The sequence below is a fragment of the Pituophis catenifer genome, unplaced genomic scaffold, assembly GCF_029215685.1.
Source record: "Pituophis catenifer annectens isolate HBS135680 unplaced genomic scaffold, rPitCat1.0.hap2 SCAF_2, whole genome shotgun sequence".
In the NCBI taxonomy this organism is placed as follows: domain Eukaryota; kingdom Metazoa; phylum Chordata; class Lepidosauria; order Squamata; family Colubridae; genus Pituophis; species Pituophis catenifer.
The window spans coordinates 181,617,783-181,637,233 of NW_027256882.1; the positions used below are offsets into that span (position 1 = coordinate 181,617,783).

The following is a 19,451-nucleotide window of genomic DNA, read 5'->3' on the forward strand; positions in this document are numbered from 1 at the left end:
TTGGGGTAAAGAAATGACCACAATGTGGCAGGTGCTGAGGAGTGAATAGCACAGTGCTGGAACATAAAGTTGGAAACCTGTAGAGAGGGCAGGATTAGCTTCAGATTTCCTCTCTTGAGCTCCTAGACTAGAGGAAAGGGAAGGCATAATTCTAACAAATAATAAAGCTAGAGGTAGGAACCAGAACTTGGCTGGGCTTTCCAGATAAGTTCTGGGATTCTTTCTTCTACCCTTTGTATGTGTGTGTCTGTGAGCATAAAAATAAATAATATGATTTCATCTTTTCTCTCGTTTTTAGAGGATGAATTTCTTGTACCTCATGGGTGTTTTCCTGGCTGTCCTTCCAAGCCTTCATGCTGGTTCCTCCCTACGCTTCATTGCAGTTGGAGATTGGGGTGGACTCCCCAATGCACCTTTCTACACTGCTCGTGAAGCAGCTGTGGCCAAAGAGATGGGGCGAACTGTTGCTTCACTGGGAGCTGATTTCATCTTATCTCTTGGAGACAACTTTTATTACAGTGGGGTGACTGATATGTATGACAAGCGTTTCCAGGTGAGGAGCATGAAAACACCATCAGGGCTCTCTGAATAATGTTCATGTGCAATCCTAATATGCATCTAGTTGGCATTCTGCAAGGTCCACCTCTTATGTGGAGTATATGTCAGTTGCAAAAGGATCAGGACCATAGGTTGAGTTGTAGCTCAGAAAGATTTATCACTCATACCCATACACAAGAATCTGGTCAACTAACTGTCAGCACTAAATTGGGACAAGATAAGGAGTGAACACAGAAATTAGAATATGAAGCAAAATGTTCAAGGAAGTCTTTGCTAACTTATTCCATAAACTATTGTCTGACAATTAGGATGTCTACCCAGGCACCATTTTTGCTCACTGAAGCACTATCATACCACCCTACAAATTTTCTTGCCATTACTGCTGAGTTCTCCTCATCAGTCAACCAGTGTTCATTTTGGTTTTAATTAACCACCATAATTGGCATGCAGACAGTGTTCCCGCCCATGTTCATGCTGGCCTTTAATTCCATGGTAGATTAAAATGAAGTTATCTACTTAGTGGGGAGTAGCAACACAAAAGGTGACCGAAATGTTAGTGAGGCATCATGATGTCTTCCCTTCAGCAGAGACAGGGAATTGGGAAGCAGAATGAGGTGGGAGGTCCTGCTCCTAGGTTCACCTTGAAGTTCAGAATTATACATACTACCTAACTTACAGATATTTCTTTTGTGTAATGTTTGGCTAAAGGTTAATCAACTGAAGCATATGAATGACAGGGAAGCAGTCTTCTCCCAAATCAATTTAAATGACATTAGTCAGTGGGTTGTCCTGCTCCAAAGGAGGAAGCAAGTATTCAACACCTCCAGATGTCTTCATCAAGCAAGATGTTACAAAAGGTTGCATGGGAGGATTAGCGAGAACGGGAAGAAACAGATAAGGGGGAAAATATTTACTTATTCAATTGAAGGAACCTATATACTCAAAATCCTAAAATTTGGGAGATGCACATTTAAATAGATTACATCTTGCCAGATCAATAGAAAAAGCAAACCATTTATGTAGAGGAGATAGAGGAGATAAAGAAATGAAAATGATAAAAAATGAAAGATTTCAGAACCTTGGGATTATGTGTTTGTTTCCTATATTCAGAGAACAGAAACATTGCAAATGTGGGAAGAATACTCTCAAAAGAACAAGGGATGGGCTTGAACAATGAGGAAAACTCACTGCAATGTACCTTGCTCTGGTATAGAAAAAAGAACTGTTGATGCTTCTGTCCTGTAGCCACAAGTAACTAAATTATGTGAATTACCTCTGTAGAAATTTGTATCTGGGTGAAAAATTGCATTGAGAATGATAACAGTAGAAAAAAACTATACAGGAATACTTCAGAGATATTGCTATTTTGGTTCACAATAAAGTAAATATCTCAATAAAGTGAGTCACACACATTTTTAGTTTCCCAGTGCATATAAAAGTTATGTTTATACTATACTGTAATCTATTAAATGTGCAATAGCATTATGTCTAAAGAAACCCAATGTACATACCTTAATTAAAAAAAATACTTTATTGCTAAAATGCTAATCATCATCTGTGCCTTCAGCAAGTCATAATCTTTTTGCTGGTGGAGGGTCTTATAAAAAAACCACATTATTCGCATAGCACAACAAATTGAAGTGCAATAAAACAAGTTGTGCCTGTACTGCTAAAGATGTACAGTATGCACATTGGGTAAACGTACTCCTCCCCCATAGGAAGAAGGGTGACCAAGTAACCTTCCTGGGATTTTCTTCTTCAACTATTTACAAATGTGCAGTTTCTACCCTCAGAGGACAAAACCTTATTTGGGAATAAGTTTGTCTTAGGAAACAGGGCCCCTTATATAGGAACAGTCTGGCTGTTTTGGGGGGAGGGAGAGTTCGCCTTCTAGCCTCCAAGAGAAGGGGAAGCAGCTTCTCCAGGGATTAGGCAGCTTCTAATCACTTGGTTGAGCAGGACTCCCTTTCGCGTGGAAGGGTAGAATTATCTCTGATGTGGCATCAGATTGCAACTGAACATCCCAAAGAGGATGGGAGGCAAGCAATCAATAACTGAAGCAGATTCCTGTTTGGGAAGAATCCCATTTTGGGCCTCTGACAAGTCCTTTCTTCCATCAGAACTGGGCAGACCCCTTGCAGGGATTTGTAGGCAATGATGCCCTGCTTAAAAAGGCAACATGCTTCCCCTTCATTCAACCTCAGAAGAAAAAAATTTAATCCCTGAAGAATCCACCTAGAGGCTCCCTAGTTTTTCCTAGGGGTGTGATGGAGTGGAGCTGTCAGTCTCTAAAGTTACAAAGATAATAGTAAGTACCCGGGTCAAGGAATATCTTCTTAAATCAATGACCCCAACCTGCTACAGGTAATCCTCTATTTACAACCACAATTAAGCCCAAAATTTTCATCACTAAGCAATACAGTTGTTAAGTGAATTGGTGCAGTTGTTAAGTGAATCCCCTGTTGACTTTGCTTGTCGGAAGCCAATTATTGTAAAAGAAACAATTGCTAATTTTTGTGGTACCTGGAAAAATCTTGACATTTTTACCAGCAGTTGATACTGTGCAGAAAATATTTCTTCCTCTTCCCCACAGATAAATGTTTCTTGTTCCTTTGTAGGAAACTTTTGAATCCGTTTTCCAAGCACCTTCACTGCGTAAATTGCCCTGGTATGTTGTGGCTGGAAACCATGATCATTCTGGGAATGTCTCCGCCCAGATTGCCTACAGCAAAATCTCCAAGCGTTGGTGAGTCTGGGGTCTGACAAAGGATAGAAGGAAATGCAGTTGCTGGGTGTGCAGGTGTTGGTGGGGAGAGAAACAATGTGCTATTGCCATGCAGTGAATATCCTCTGCTAGAATATTCACACTAGAACCACGGAATCCTAGAACCGGAAGAGGCCACTGGGGCTAATTCTGCTCAGTGCAGGCAGCCTATTACAGCATCTCAGGCAGATGGTTGTCTAACCTCCACTTGGGCACAATCACTGTTGGCAGGGGACCACTTCTCTTGGCCATTGGTTTGAATGTTGAACTGCACTTACTATTAGAAAAAAAGGGATTCCCCCCCCAAATAATAAATATCAATGGCCACCAAATTATGCGATCTCTCAAAAAGAGAATGAATAATTCTTTTAAATTCTCTTTTACAATAATGTAGCATAAAATCCTTTATTATATTTGTGGTATGAGAACATATGTTACACAGAGACTTGTATACTTTGAGTTCGTATTTCCTTCTTAAATAGGAACACCCTCCTTCCCCACACATAACTATGCTAATTAAGCACTTCTATCCTGCCCTACTCACAAACACATTCAGCCAGTTACACTTTTCTTTGCCTCCATATTTCCTCCTTCTTAAACAGAAACACAAAACACAACTATGCAAATTGAACAGTTATGTTCTGCCTTACCCACAACAGTCATAACACTTCTAATTCTTTGCCTCATACATATGTGCACCAAACCAATATTGCAGCACACAGATTAATGTAATAATTCAAACTCTATTCTTAGGTACATGCATTTGACATAAATCAGTCACAATTTTTGCATCATACATCCATTGCACAATTTTTAACGGGCTTCCAATGCTCTGGCTGTGAAAGTGTTCCTCTTTGCCAAGGGACATTCTGGGCATAAACTAATGGGACATCATTTATCTTATTCTTCCTGTGATTTTATATCCTGTCTTTATATGTACATGCTTAGATTAAAAAAAATTGGCTCCTGTAAAGATTATTAGTCATAAGCCCTTTCTGGCTTTTGAATGAACTTAAGAGTGGAGTCTGGCCAACATCTGTACTGTTATTAGTACCAGGCTGACTTCCTGGGAGGCTCTCCTACCACTTGTTTCTCCTTACACTGAGAAACAAACAATAAATTTTTAGGGAATTCCATGTTACTTTTATGGCTGAAAGTTGGCCTGTATTGAACTTCTGCACCTCTCCATTGGCTGGCTACAATGGTTCAGTCACATGGGCAAGAAGCATTCTCCTTGCTTCTCCAAACTACATTTGTAAATAAAGTTTTGATTCAAGGATCCAAAATTGCCAGTTTGTTTAGCTATTTGCTATGATATTCCAGTTGGGATGGAAAAAAGTAATCTAGGAGGTATGTCTTTTGCAGATCTTGAAATACCTTGGAAATGCTCTTGTGAAGTAGAAGCATGTTCTCTTGCTTTCCTCTAAAATGTCTTCCTCCAACCTTTTTTACGCAGGCATTTCCCTAAATATTACTACAAGCTGAGGTTCAAGGTGCCTGGCAGCAATACTACTGTTGCAATCCTCATGATAGACACAGTGACCATCTGCGGTAATTCGGATGACTTCCAAAGCGAGCAGCCCTTACGTCCTCAGAATGTAGGCATGGCCCGTAGCCAATTGTCTTGGCTCCGCAAACAAATGGCCAGTTCCCAGGATGACTACTTGCTGGTGGCAGGGCACTACCCAGTATGGTCTGTGGGAAAGCACGGCCCCACTGAATGCTTGGTCAAGCAGCTTCAGCCACTGCTATTGAAACACAAGGCCACTGCCTACCTGTGTGGCCATGATCACAACCTGCAGGTGAGAGAAGAAACCTCATACTGAGTTCTGCTGTTCTCTGTAGGGAGGGAACCTCTGACCCTCTAAATGTTTGTGATCTACAACTTCCACTATCCCATTGACTATTTTGGCTGAGGTGGTTGTGGCTGTAGCACAGAATATTTGGAAGGCTACTGGAATGGGAACCCAACTGATGAAAGAGAGAAAGTCTGAGCCTGAGCCCCAAGTCTATCAGGAAACTTGCCTGTCCGTCCTTATTTTTAACCTGTAAAATGAGAAGGACAATAGGCTCCCTTATAATTGCTGGAGATGACCAAGATTGTAAATGCTTTATGGCAATACATGTAAAATAAATTCTTCATAGGCTTCTTGCATATTTGCATTTTCTTTGATCTGCTTTCCAGTCTGCACTGGAATTTATTGCTTTTTTACAATTTCTTTCTTACAACAATCTCAAGCATAACCGTTCTGCTTTCATTGTGGCTTGAGTGAGAGAAACCTATATAGTTAGTGTTCTTTTGCCTTGACTTACCTTTGTTCCTGTTGTGTTTATACTGAACTCCTTAAGTTAAGCCTATTCTTGCCTTCTCTCTAGCCAGCTCTTTAGGTTTCTTGAAAGTTCATGAAAGCTTTTCTTGAATGAGCTTAGCTTCCCTGTGTGTGTTTCCTAAGATTAAATGCTCTATCCCCAAATCCATTCTCTTTCGTTTGCTTCACACACACTGAAAGCCCTTTTAGCACAGCCATGCATTTCATTGCCTGTGTCATCTAGTATATTCTGAGCATTAAATGCAGCAATTGTTCTCCAGGCTTAGTTTGGCTGAAGCATCTAATATTTTTTCCATTGCTGTGATTATCACAATGAGCTTGCCATGGTTGTTCTGCAAGTCCCAGACTGAGCTACACATCAAGCAATTAACCAGTGGACCAGCTTGCCTCCAAAAGTTGTGGGTGCTCCATTATTAGAGGTTTTAAAGAAGAGACTGGACAGCTATTTGTTCAATCTGGGTGCTTGGACAGGTAGTTAGACTAGAAGATCCCCAAGGTCCCTTCTAAGTCTGTTATTCTGTATTCTGAATAGAAATCTAATTAATGTTTCTCCATAGGAATGTTAATGTGCAATTACAGCATAATGGACAGAGATGTCCGCAAATGGTGTGATGCGGTCCTGATCTAAATCTATCATTTCTTCTTCTTTCTCCATTGAATAGTACCTACAGGACAAAGGTGGCATAGGCCATGTGCTAAGCGGAGCAGGAAACTTCATGGATGACTCCAAGCAACACCTCTACAAAGTCCCAAATGGTTACCTACGCTTCTTCTATGGGCAGCCCTCTTCCCAAGGAGGCTTTGCCTACTTTGAGATTGATGGCAAAGAAATGCGAATCTTCTATATTGAGGCCAGGGGCAAGTCTCTTTACAAGACTTCACTACCCAGGCGGAGACTAATCTAAAATTCAGACAGCGGTTTTGCTGACTTCTGCATTAGATACTGTGACTCAGAGAGAGAGAGGCACTGGTGGCATCTCTGGCTCACACATACCCTCGCTTCTTTCCATTAAGTTGAGAGCTGGCAAGTATAAGAAGGGGAATTAATGAAAGTTTGTGTTACTTTTTCTCATATTTTGAGAGTCACTCCTGTTGGAACCCAGTAACCTTTCTCTATTCAACATTCCAAACATTCCCAGTGAATGTAACCTCTGAAGTTCCATGGGTAGGCTTGGGGCTCCTGCCATTCCTTGACAACCGTAGATCAAGAATTGTCAATGATCCAGCTCATTTACTGTATGGACAGTGATTCTGATTCATTTCTGAACAGTAGTACAGTTTAGTTTTTCAGGGTTTTAGGATAGGCTAATAATAATAGCTGAAGGCTTAGCAATATCAGCCAGTGGTATAACTCCTATCTAGTTTAACCCCACTCTTATTCCTGGATAGTGTCACAGTTCTGCTGTATGCACACTCTATTGCTAGATAACGTATGGGGGGGGGGTGGTTCTGTTGGCAGTGCCTTTAGCATCTACTTGTCATGCATACATAAATAAAGGTGCCAATTATTGATGCATGGGCAACACCGTAATAATTTCCCCAAGCTTCCTTCAACACTATAAAGGAAAAGTGAGGACAGTTCTTTTATTTGATTATGTAGTTTGTCTCAGGAGCATGGTAAAAGCCTGAGCTTGTCATGAGCATACTCTAGAAACAATAACTGGACCTGATGATGCCACCAACTCTAAATAAATTAATATGCTGCCAGTTTCAGGTGAAGATAGTGGGATTCAACAAGCTGAAGAGTAGGGCAGAAATTAACTTTTAACACCTGAAGTTTGAAGTGCTGGAGAAGGGATTAAATTGGATTCAAGAATAACAAAGACTTTATTATCATTCTCCTGCAATGCCACTTTAGGATTGTACATCCATTTTTTCTGTCAGACCATTTTAGGTTCACAATTCAGCACCCTGTAGTATGAGTTTAAGTAGTGTAGCAAGGAGCTTCCCTCCTCTTTGCATGCAAGTCCTATAGAGCAGGAGATAGTAATGGCTAAGGAACAACAGTATACAGGACATCTCTTGCATGTGTTAGATATTATACTGTTTAGCCAAATCAGGGCATTGGATTTAATGGTTCATTTACCTATCCAAGGAGTAGATGCCCCAATACTTCAGATTTAAAGAATATTATGACATGTCTGCCAAAGGGTTAGGAGATTTTTCTGTATTCTAAATCTGACTAATGATGATTTTGCATTGCAAATACAGTGAGTGAATGAACACCATGCATGATAATGCATCATTTCCTTTTCTTGTGTCTTATCTGTTTTTTGTTTGATTTGCCAAAAATTGGGAAAATTCAGTTTCCTATGAGATTTATAATTCTTTACCACCAGAATTCAATTTTATTCTCTATGTAGTGTTCTTAATTTGCTTTATAAGAGAATACAATCTTCTCATTTTTTTTCTTGCAAATGATTGTTCAATAAATGTCTTATGAATAATGTCTGCTTCTTTCATTCATTTAATTTCTGTAAGATATTCTGAAAAACAGTTTGCCTATCAAGTTTGGTTGCTTGGAGTTGCAAATTTCTGACTCGTTGGATAATGAATGTTCTTCCACATTGCTTGGCAAGAACATCAGTGTCTTCCAAGGTTTCAGTGGTTTCACAAATCTTGATCTTAATGTAGGCAAAGTATGACTGACGGTCATTGTTTACACAGAATGTACACATCTGGATCTTGAGCCTATCATCTAGAGCAGGGGTCTCAAACTCAATTTCATTGAGGGCCGCATCAGGATTGTGTTTGGCCTTGGGGGGGTATGGTGTGGCTGGGGTGGGCATGGCCAACTCAATGTCACTTGAGGCTCCATTTTCAGCCGCGATGGCCTCCTGCAACTTTCTGCCAGCAAAAACGGAGCTTGGGGTGTGTGCATGGCCTGCTGCAAGCTCCGTTTTCACTGGCAGAGGGCTGGAGAAGACCGTCGCAGCCAAAAATGGAGCTCAGGAGGGCCGTGCAGAGGCACCATGGGCCAGATCTAACCACCCTGCAGGCCAGATCCAGGCCCCAGGCCTTGAATTTGACACCCCATATCTAGAGTGTTGGCTATTCCAGACAGCTTAGCATCATCTGCAAATTTGGTAAGTTCCCCTTCTATTCCCTCATCTAAGTCATTTATTAAGATATTGAAGAGCACTGGGCCTAAAACAGAACCTTGTGGTAGCCCACTGCTTACTTCCCTCCATGTAGATGTAGTACCATTAAAGACTACTTGTTGAGTACAGTTTGTCAGCCAGTTACTAATCCATCTGATGGTGAAGCTATCCTACTTTTTTCTAGCTTACCAAGAAGTAGGTTGTAGTCTACTTTGTTGAATGTCTAGCTGAAGTCTAAGTATATTATGTCCACAGTATTTTGCTGGTCTACTAATTTAGTTACTATGTTGAAGAATGAAATAAGATTGGTTTGGGATGATCTGTTTTTAACAAACCCATGCTGACTTCTAGTTATTACTTTACTCGTTTCTAGATGTTGGCAGATCTATTTTTTTATTATCTTTTCCAGTATCTTCCCAGGTATTGATATTAGGCTGGTCTGTAGTTTTCTGGGTCTGTTATTTTTCCTTTTTTGAAGATAGGAACATCAGTTTTTTTCCAGACCTGTGGTAGTTCCCCAGTGCTCCAGGATTTTTGAAAGATGTGGTAGAGTGGTTCTTAGATGGCATCTGCCAGCTCCTTTAGAACTCTGGGATGTAATCCTTCAGGTCCCAGTGATTTGTATTCATCAAGATCAGGCAGGTGTTCTGTTACCAATTTTTTTGCTTATTTTAACTTTTATTTCTAGTCTGTCTTTTACAGTTATGTTTTTAGTAGGTTGGGCTATAGTTTCTTTTTGTATGAAGGCCGATGCAAAGAATGAGTTAAGCAACTTTTCCAAATATAGAATAGAATAACAGAGTTGGAAGGGACCTTGGAGGTCTTCTAGTCCAACCCCCTGCTTAGGCAGGAAACCCTACACCACTTCAGACAAATGGTTATCCAACATCTTCTTTAAAACTTCCAGTGTTGGAGCATTCACAACTTCTGGAGACAAGTTGTTCCACTGATTAATTGTTCTAATCGTCAGGAAATTTCTCCTTAGTTCTAAGTTGCTTCTCTCCTTGATTAGTTTCCACCCATTGCTCCTTGTCCTATCCTCAGGTGCTTTGAAGAATAGCTTGACTCCCTCTTCTTTGTGGCAGACCCTGAGATATTGGAACACTGCTATTATGTCTCCGGGTTTTTGTCTCTTTAAAGTTACGTTTCAAAATCTTCTTTGCCCCCATGCTCCTTAGCCGCTATTTATCATTAGGGGTCTTATAGTTATAAGATGTTTCCCTTGTTGTTATTTCATGCCTGGGTTGGCTGTCACTCACCCGGCTTCAGATAACTCCGTTCCGTTCCTCTCTCTCCAGCTCTATATGTAGTCTAGTTGTCCCAGCTTCATGGCAGCCGCCATGGCTGCCATCCCCCACTGCCGAGTCACAGAGAGTTCCCTCCGACCTTTGAGGAACTTGCCTGTTCCTCTTGGTCATCTGAGGTGCCTCTCTTTCTTCCTTGTCCCTATAGGATGGTTCTGGTCCACAGACCCATCGGCAGCAGTTTGTCAGCCGGGGTTTTCGCGGAGCTCATCGGAGCCCGCTAATTCCCCAACTGTCTCACCGCAACGCCAAACCAGAAGTCCAGAGTTTCCCAAGCTTCTTGAGTTGTTTTCCCCTTTTGGATTTTCATCCAAGGAATCTTTCCCAAGTTTTCTCTGAGTTTGTTAAAATCAGCCCTTTTAAAATCTAGGTCTGTGGTATTATGTTCTATTGCTTGTGTTTGCATTATGTTAAATTCTAGTATAACATGGTCACCCTCACCCAAGGTTCCTGCAGTTTCAACTCTCTCTATCATTTCTTCTCTGTTTGTAAGAATTAAGTCCAGTATGGCTCTCCCTCTAGTTCCCTCCTCTACCTTTTGGACAACAAAGTTGTCAGCTAGGTTGGTCAGGAACCTATTCAATTTCTCATTTGGTTAAGACAAGGATAAAAGCTTAAATGCACCACACAACACAAGTCCAGTTTCATAAAATTCTATCTACCCTATTTTAGTAGATAGGAAAATGCCAGACAGCAGGAGAATGTTTTTTTTATAACTTTATATTGGGTCTTTGCCTATATCTTCAGCTCTGTTTTTACCAAATAATGTGTACTGATCAGTTATCAAAGGAATTGTTAGAAAAACCTACAGAAACAATTGTTTGATTATTCTCACTCTCAGGAAATTCTTCCTTAGGAATTTAGTTTGGACCTCCTTCTGATGAGCGTCCAACCATTGCTTCCCGTCCTGTCCTCACTTGCTTTGGAGAATAAATTGACCTTTCTTCCCTGTGACAGCCCCTCAAATATTGGAAGACTGTCTATGGAGATTCTCAATCATCCAGGTCATGGTTGTCCCAAAGATGCTTTTCCAAAAGGCAACTGGATGGCAACTATTGAAAGATTGCAATCATACCACTCTGAGTCCTCTTCATTAGGTTAAACATACTTAATGCCCTTAGCTATTCATCATATTGTTGTTCCTCTCTGCACGCTTTCCAGGGCATCAGCATTGTTTTGTATCATGGTGACTAGAACTGGATACAGTATTCCAAGTATTGTCTCACTAGTACAGTATAGGTGGGATTGTTATGACCCAGGTCACCTAGGCAGAGACAGGCTATGATAGAGTCCTTTATTGCTCTGTTAAAATCCACAACAAATGGCCCTACAATGACTGGTAAGACTCCACCCTACACTTCCCTCAAGACAGCCACCCTCAGTCTCCCAAACAAAAGCCAGTAAGCACCAAAACTAATTGGCAAAGGCAGAGAGAAAGTTCAAAAACAAGGTGCAAGCTCACAGGGCAAGGTCCAAAGGGCAAGGCCAATCACAGGTTAAGGCAAGTCCATGAGGCCAAAGGCATGTCCACAAGGCAAAAGGCAGTCTGTAAGGCAAAGACATGGCACAGGAGAAACATGAGTCAAGGCTGAGTTTTTTTCCAAAGCCAGGGGCATATATGCCAAAGCAAACAATTATTCCTGACAAAGACAATCTCCCCCCCATCCCCCACCCCAGTTTCTGCTTAGGTTATCCCATGCCAGGTGTTCCTTGTGAGGAGGGGTGGGGTGACCTTCTCCTGAGCAACCTTGCAGACCTCCTTTGAGCTTGCCTCCGCTCTACTCTCCATGCCCTTGGGTCAAGTGAGGGAGGCAGCTGTTCCTCATCAGAGGGGATCTGCTGCCTCTCAGCACCACTGCCTGTCTGCAGCCGATTCTTCCCCAGGTCTTGAAGGGCAGGCAGTCCTCTGTCTGGTTGACCACCTCCTCCAATGCCTGAGGGTCCTGGGACAGCATGGTCTCCAGCCCCTGGTCTCTCCAAACATTCCAGGGACACATGCCATTCCCGTTGGATGGTCCCGGTTTTAACTCCTCCTCTGAACTGGGATATGATGGGACCATGACAGGTATTATAATTTCTTGTGACCATGATGCTCTCTCTCTCTCTCTCTCTCTCTCTCTCTCTCTCTCTCTCTCTCTCTCTTATATATATATGACGCCTTAAGGATGACGCCTTAAGAGGTAGAAATAGCTATCTGGGTCTCCCAGGAAGCAACACAGAGTTGCAGTTTGGCAGCAGAATGGGTCTCCCAGGAAGCAACACAGAGTTGCAGTTTGGCAGCAGAAAAAGGGCCCAAGAACTTGTGAATGAGATTTCACAGAACCTAGGGCTGAAGAACAACTAAGTTTACATAGGTAAAACCTGGCTAGAAAGAATATGCACATAAAAGCCTATGAAAAAAGAAAAAAAAAAAGATATATATATATATATATATATATATATATATTGTCAAGACAGACACAGACTTCAGAGGATAATTAGGACTGCAGAAAAAACAATGGCTACCAACCTGCCTTCCATTGAGGACCTGTATACTGCACGAGTCAAAAAGAGGGGTGTGAAAATATTTACAGACCCCTCACATCCTGGACATAAACTTTCAACTCCTACCCTCAAAACTCCTACCCTATAAAGCACTGCACACCAGAACAATTAGACACAAGAACAGTTTCCCGAATGCCATCACTCTGCTAAACAAATAATTCCCTCAACACTGTCAAACTATTTACTAAGTCTGCACTACTATTAATCTTTTCATCGTTCCCACCACCCATCTCCTTCCACTTAAGACTGTATGACTGTAATTTTGTTACTTGTATCCTTATGATTTATATTGATATTGTTTCCTGATTGCTTATTTGTACCCTATGACTATCATTATGTGTTGTATCTTATGATTCTTGATGAACGTATATTTTCTTTTATGTACACTGAGAGCATATGCACCAAGACAAATTCCTTGTGTGTCCAATCACACTTGGCCAATAAAAAATTCTATTCTATTCTATTCTATTCTATTCTATTCTATTCTATTCTATTCTATTCTATTCTATTCTATTCTATTCTATTCTATTCTATTCGCATTTAGTTTTTCCTGCCTAAGAGCAGGACCTTACTCTTCTCACCACTGAAAAAGGTGAGATTTCAAAAAGAAGAGTGATTTTCCATTACATGGCAGGATAGTGTCTTAATTTTTACGTTTTCCATAAAATTATTAATAAAAGCTATTATACTTTATCAACTTAACTTTATTTTTTTAATAAGTCTTTTACAATTAAAATTAAAATGCTTGCCTGCCTTCCACGTGGCCTTCCGCTTGCCTGCCTTTGCAAGCTGGCCATGGGGATGCCAGGAAGGCAACATGGAAGGCAGGCAAGCATGGCAGGGCTGCAGGGAAGGGAGCTAGCAGCCTATTCCCTTCCCCGCAGCCCTGCCGTGCTTGCCTGCCTTCCACGTGGCCTTCTGCTTGCCTGCCTTCACAAACTGGCCACAGGGATGCCAGGAAGGCCGTGTGAAAGGCAGGGTAGCATGGCAGGACTGTGGGTTGCGGACCAGTTTGGGGGTGTGGCCAGCCAGCGATTGCTACCGGTTCGGTGAACCAGCCCCAATATCCACTACCGATTCGCCCAAACCAGTAGCATTTCACCCCTGCATTTTTCTTTCTCTTTCTCCATTTAATCTTGTAACAACCTTATTGTTCTAGACTACTAGTTTCCCTGACTCAAAGTCATCCAAACATGTAGAATACTGCATTGCAAACAGTCACAAAGTGACTGCCAGGGAAGGCACAGCAGGTCAAAAAGCAGGCCTTTATCAGAAGGCAAAACTGCTCGGATATAACTTTTCTACTCCTTTGGCAAACACCTTTTTTCTGGGTAGAAAAAATAAAGAATTGGATTGCAGCTACCCATCTTTTTCTGAAAATGTTTATGGGTGCCCACAGGCCTACTGGGAGATAAAAATAATACTGGATGATTGTTTGCATACTGTCATTTTTCATCTAATTAGAAGAGGCCTTTAAAAAATAGCGCAGGTTGGGAGGGGAGATGTCAGATAGTGCAGTGAGACTGGTGAACACCAAGGGAGCTGTCCACAGGCACCTCCCCAGGATGTCCGGCTTTAAAGTTCAAAAACAGCACTTCTGAATTCTTCCCAGAGACTAATTGGAAGTAATGGTAGACTATTTTAAAGGAAATAAAGTGGCAACTTCCACATTGGGATGATGGGAGACCATTTTTGTAACCAGTAAAAAGCATGGGGCTTTGCCTTTGAGAAATAAAAGAAGCAAATCCAACAAAGGTGAAGGGTGATAATATAAAATCCCATTTCAGTTACATTGTGTGTGCAGATATTTGGTGCCAAGAGGATGCTTTACTTAATATTCCCAGCAAAATACTGCTGATGGGAGCTGAATGCATGTGGAAGTTTGCAAATCATTTGAGCAACTTTCCTTCTGAAGACCCAGATGGTACAATGACGTGCTTTCCAAAGTGGTTATAGAATATAAGTCTCCCTAAGAAGCCACCAAATTTAAACAGCTGCTACGCAGGACAAAACCAATCCCAATGCTCCCTTCTAGTTGATTTGTTAACTTTGTTTTGCTGCATACAATTCTCTATGTAGTTTAAATGTCAAAATATACCACTGCTTCTCTAAAAAAATTTAATATTCCTCTATTTGGACTCATCCATTATCTGTTCCCATTCCAGTTCTGAGTTGGGTTGCTAAGTGTTTGTGAAGGCCATACCCTTGTCAGCTCTATTTTGATGCCAATCTGCTGCTGAGCAACTTGCAGGTGTCCTCTTGGCTCACTGTAGGACCATAACCCCCCCAGACCCCCCCCATTCAGCCACATGGCTCTATGCTTCTTTTGCTATTTCTACTATGGCTCCCATTGGGGCTCTGTACCTTGTTTATTTATTTAACCAATTTATATATTACATCAATTTATGTCCCTGGTGGCGGAAGCCACCACAGATGGCTTGCTTGCCTCCTGCGGCCATACTACTGTTGTCACTCCACTCTTTTTGGTGGGCTTGGAAATATTTCTTCTGGAGCTGTTGGGGCTGGAACAATTTCTGATGGACTCAAGCAGTCTAGAATCTCATTTCAGGGGTGATCAGGATCCAGCAGATTCTTTTCCTTAGCAATTGTATTGATTCTGGAGATCTTACATTCCATCATTTACTGCCACAGAAAAGGATTTTCAATTATCAAAATATGTACTGGCTTATTTTTTCCGCCATAAATCACATGCTTGATGTATTAATTTGAAATAACACTGGATACAACAGAAATGTTTTTTTCTGCAAGATAAAATAAAGTGCTCGTTAAGTATCTTGCTGAGAAAACTAATTCATGCCTATAACACAGTGCTAACTTTAAGTGAAATTCACTTAAAGGGTCTCTCTCTCTCCCTCTCTCTCTCTCTCTCTCTCTCTCTCTCTCTCTCTCTCTCTCTCTCTCTCCATCTCCTATAATATACAATTTAGAATTTATACAGCAGAAATGAATCACACAAAACATTGTCCAACATCAGATGTGATGTTTCAGATGACTTATAATCCAATATCTGGAACAGCTCTTTGGTCAGTAGTTCTTAGGTCCTGAATTCATGTGACTCACAATGGCAAACAAGTGAAGGATTAACCTCTCAGCCTCTCTGAACAACACCTCCTGACATCAGCACATATTGACAAGAATGAGTGTCCTATGCAAAGTAAGAACAGATGTACAAAATGTCATGGGACCTTCATAACTTGCTTCTCTGTGATTAGACAGTAGTTCCTCAAAATAGGAATCAGAGGAAAAAAGATTAACCGTTTTCTTCCCTTATTTTCCTCTATTGGTGCCTCATTTTTTATTTATTTATTTTTATTATTTATTAAATTTATATACCGCCCTATTCCTGAGGGACTCAGGGCGGTGAACAGCGAACAATAAAAATACATGTAATACAAACGTTAAAAAAAAACCGAATTAAAATATACTAAACACTCTGGTCCTAGATAATTCAAGACATCCCAGTCTAAAATAAAATCAAAAGCAATATAAAGGGAAAGTTAGGCCAGGCCGGCCTGCTGAAACAGGAATGTTTTGAGGGCACGGCGGAAAGTGCGCAGATCCGGAATCTTCTGTATCTCTGGGGGGAGCTCGTTCCAGATGGTGGGTGCCCTCACAGAAAAGGCTCTCCCCCTGGGGGCCGCCAGTCGACACTGTTTGGCTGACGGCACCCTGAGAAGCCCCTCTCTATGGGAGCATACTGGGCGGTGAGAGGCTATTGGTGGCAGAAGGCGGTCTCATAAGTACCCCAGTCCTAAGCCATGGAGCGCTCTAAAGGTGGTAACTAAGACCTTGAAGCGCACCCAGAAGACCACAGGGAGCCAGTGCAGCTCGCGCAGGAGGGGAGCCACATGGGAGCGCCATGCTGCTCCCATAACTACCCGCGCGGCCGCATTCTGGACCAGCTGGAGCCTCCGGGTGCTCTTCAAGGGGAGCCCCATGTAGAGAGCATTACAGTAGTCCAGGCGTGAAGTGACGAGGGCATGAGTGACCGTATTTAATGAGTCCCGATCCAGAAAGGGACGCAACTGGCGAATCAGGCGAACCTGATAAAAAGACCTCCCGGCCACAGCCGTCAAGTTTTCTTCTAAAGACAGCCGTGAGTCCAAGAGGACGCCTAAGTTGCGAACCCTCTCCGTGGGGGGCAATGACTCATCCCCAATAGTCAGTGATGGCACCAACTGACTATATCGGGACGTCGGAAACCACAGCCACTCGGTCTTGGATGGGTTGAGCCTGAGTCTGTTCCTCCCCATCCAGATCCGTACAGCCTCCAGGCACCGGGACATCACTTTAAGGGCATCATTGGGGTGGTCCGGGGTGGAGATGTATAGCTGAGTATCATCAGAATACTGATGATACTTCACCCCAAAACCACGGATGATCTCACCCAGCGGCTTCACATAAATGTTGAACAGAAGGGGTGAGAGAACCGACCCCTGTGGCACCCCACATACAAGGGGCCTTGGGGTCGACCTCTGCCCCCCTGTCAACACAGACTGCGACTGATCAGAGAGAAAGGAGGAGAACCACCGCAACACGGTGCCCCCCACCCCTAACTCTTCCAACCGGTGCAGCATGATACCATGGTCGATGGTATCAAAAGCTGCTGAGAGGTCTAATAGGACCAGGACAGAGGAGCAACCCCTGTCCCGGGCCCTCCAGAGATCATCTACCAATGCGACCAATGCCGTTTCCGTGCTGTATCCAGGCCTGAAGCCCGACTGGAACGGATCTAGATAAACCGATTCATCCAAGTACTGAGGAAGCTGTCGCGCTACCACACTCTCAACAACCTTCGCAACGAAGCGAAGGTTGGAGACTGGACGGTAATTAGCCAACACTGCTGGGTCCAGGGAAGGCTTCTTGAGGAGAGGCTTCATCACTGCCTCTTTCAAGGCAGCGGGGAAGGCACCCTCTCTCAAGGAAGCATTTAGAATCCCCTGGAGCCAGCCTCGTGTAACCTCCCGAGAGGCCAGCACCAGCCAGGAGGGACACGGGTCCAATAAACATGTGGCCGCGCTCAGTCTGCCCAGTATCTTGTCCACGTTTTCCGGAGTCACAGAATCAAACTCTTCCCAGGTAATATTCTCAAGACTTGCCTCCATCCTCCCTCCCGAATCTACCCAGTCAGAGTCCAAATTTTCCCGAATCTGAGCGATTTTGTCATACAGATATTGTACAAAGTCCTCGACTCTACCCTCCAAGGGGTCCTCCCGCGCTTCCTGGTGGAGCAGGGAGTGGGTCACCCTAAACAGGGCGGCCGGGCAATTATCTGATGACGCAATAAGAGCGGAAAAATAGTTACACTTTGCCGCTTTTATTGCCACCAGGTAGGTCTTAATATGAGACCTTACCAGTGTTCGGTCAGATTCAGAACGGCTGGCCCTCCAACTGCTCTCCAGGCGTCTTTTCCGGCGTTTCATCTCCCTCAGCTCCTCGGTGAACCAGGGAGCCAGGTGAGATCGACGCCGGGTTAGAGGCCGCAAAGGCACAGCCCGGTCCAAAGCTCCAGCGGCCGCCCTATCCCAGGCAGCCACTAGGTCTTCAGTCGAGCCATGTGCCAGAGCCTCAGGAAATGGCCCAAGCTCCGTCTGGAACCTATCCGGGTCCATCAGGAGCCTGGGGCGGAACCACCTCATTGGTTCCACCTCCCTGCGGCGGGGTGTGGCGGTTCAAAGGTCAAAGCGAAGGAGGGAGTGATCTGACCATGACAAGGGCTCGATCGCTATATCCCCTATCTCGAGACCACTCAGCCACTGACCAGAGACAAAAACCAGGTCCAGCGTGTTTCCCCTTGTGTGAGTAGGACCATGAACTAATTGGGTCAGGTCCATGGCCGTCATGGAAGCCATGAACTCCTGAGCCACCTCAGACACCTCACCGACGGATGGCAGGTTGAAGTCCCCCATGACCATAAGCCTAGGGGTATCAATCGCCACCGCGGCTATAACGTTGAGTAGTTCAGGCAAGGCCGCTGCCATGTGGCAGGGAGCCAGGTACGTAACAGCAGGCCCATCTGCACCCCATGACCCCACTTCACAAGGAGGGACTCACATCCGGCCGTCTGAGGAACAGTGGCCTCCCTCGAACCAAGACCCTTTTTAATGATAACTGCCATCCCCCCCTGCCCCTTCCCTGTGACCTTGACTGATGAAATGCCCGGAAACCGGGTGGGCACATCTCTACAAGAGGGACCCCCCCCTCCTGGCCCAACCAGGTCTCCGTAATACCCACCAGGTCCGCTCCCCCCTCCTGAACAAGATCACAAATGAGGGGGGCTTTATTTACCACGGACCTGGCATTGCATAGCATCAGCCAAAGGCCCAGGGCCTGAGGGTCTGTGCCACCTGGGGAACGAGAAGAGCATTGGGGGCCGGAGCATGCCACCGCTTGAAGACAGCGAGCGCGCACTCCCGCAACTTGATGTGGCCCCCTACTTCCGCCATATCTGCCCCTCCCACCTACAGTACTGATGTAATGTCTATCAACAGCACAAGCTCTAACCCTCTCTTTGGCCCCGGATTCTGCATCTCCTCCGCCGTGCTCTTCAGATGGACTAGATCCCGTCCCTCGCGGGTTAATCCCTGAACCCATACAACCTACCCCCCTCCCGGGAGGTCCCCCAGCCTCATTATTTACATTGGAAACCACCCTCCTCCCAGATCCCCTTAAAATAGAATTTGAAAAACTATCTAAAAAAACTCAAAGCTTCCGGTTCTTAGCATACCACCTCTCGGGGTTCCAAAACCCGTCCTCGAGGGCAGCCCTAGATAACTGGGAGGGCCAAACTTGCGAGAGGGGGGAATCTCGCAGTGCTAGGAGCTCTGTT

At 43.7% G+C, this 19,451-nt stretch overlaps 1 protein-coding gene across 1 annotated transcript; it reads left to right on the forward strand.

The window, feature by feature from the left end:
* The first annotated feature begins 301 nt into the window (after positions 1-301).
* Positions 302-7,983, forward strand: ACP5 (acid phosphatase 5, tartrate resistant). The gene is made up of 4 exons (XM_070935252.1): positions 302-553; positions 3,177-3,304; positions 4,779-5,124; positions 6,315-7,983. The coding sequence occupies exons 1-4, from the start codon at positions 302-304 to the stop codon at positions 6,555-6,557; spliced, it is 969 nt and encodes a 322-aa protein (XP_070791353.1). The 3' UTR covers positions 6,558-7,983.
* Positions 7,984-19,451: the final 11,468 nt, after the last annotated feature.

Excerpts from the sequence above, each read along its gene's own strand:
- ACP5 (XM_070935252.1), top strand. The coding sequence starts at position 302 with ATGAATTTCTTGTACCTCATGGGTGTTTTCCTGGCTGTCCTTCCAAGC. Across the intron at positions 3,305-4,778 it reads AGCAAAATCTCCAAGCGTTG|GCATTTCCCTAAATATTACT; the intron begins GTGAGTCTGGGG and ends TTTTTTACGCAG. Across the intron at positions 5,125-6,314 it reads GCCATGATCACAACCTGCAG|TACCTACAGGACAAAGGTGG; the intron begins GTGAGAGAAGAA and ends TCCATTGAATAG.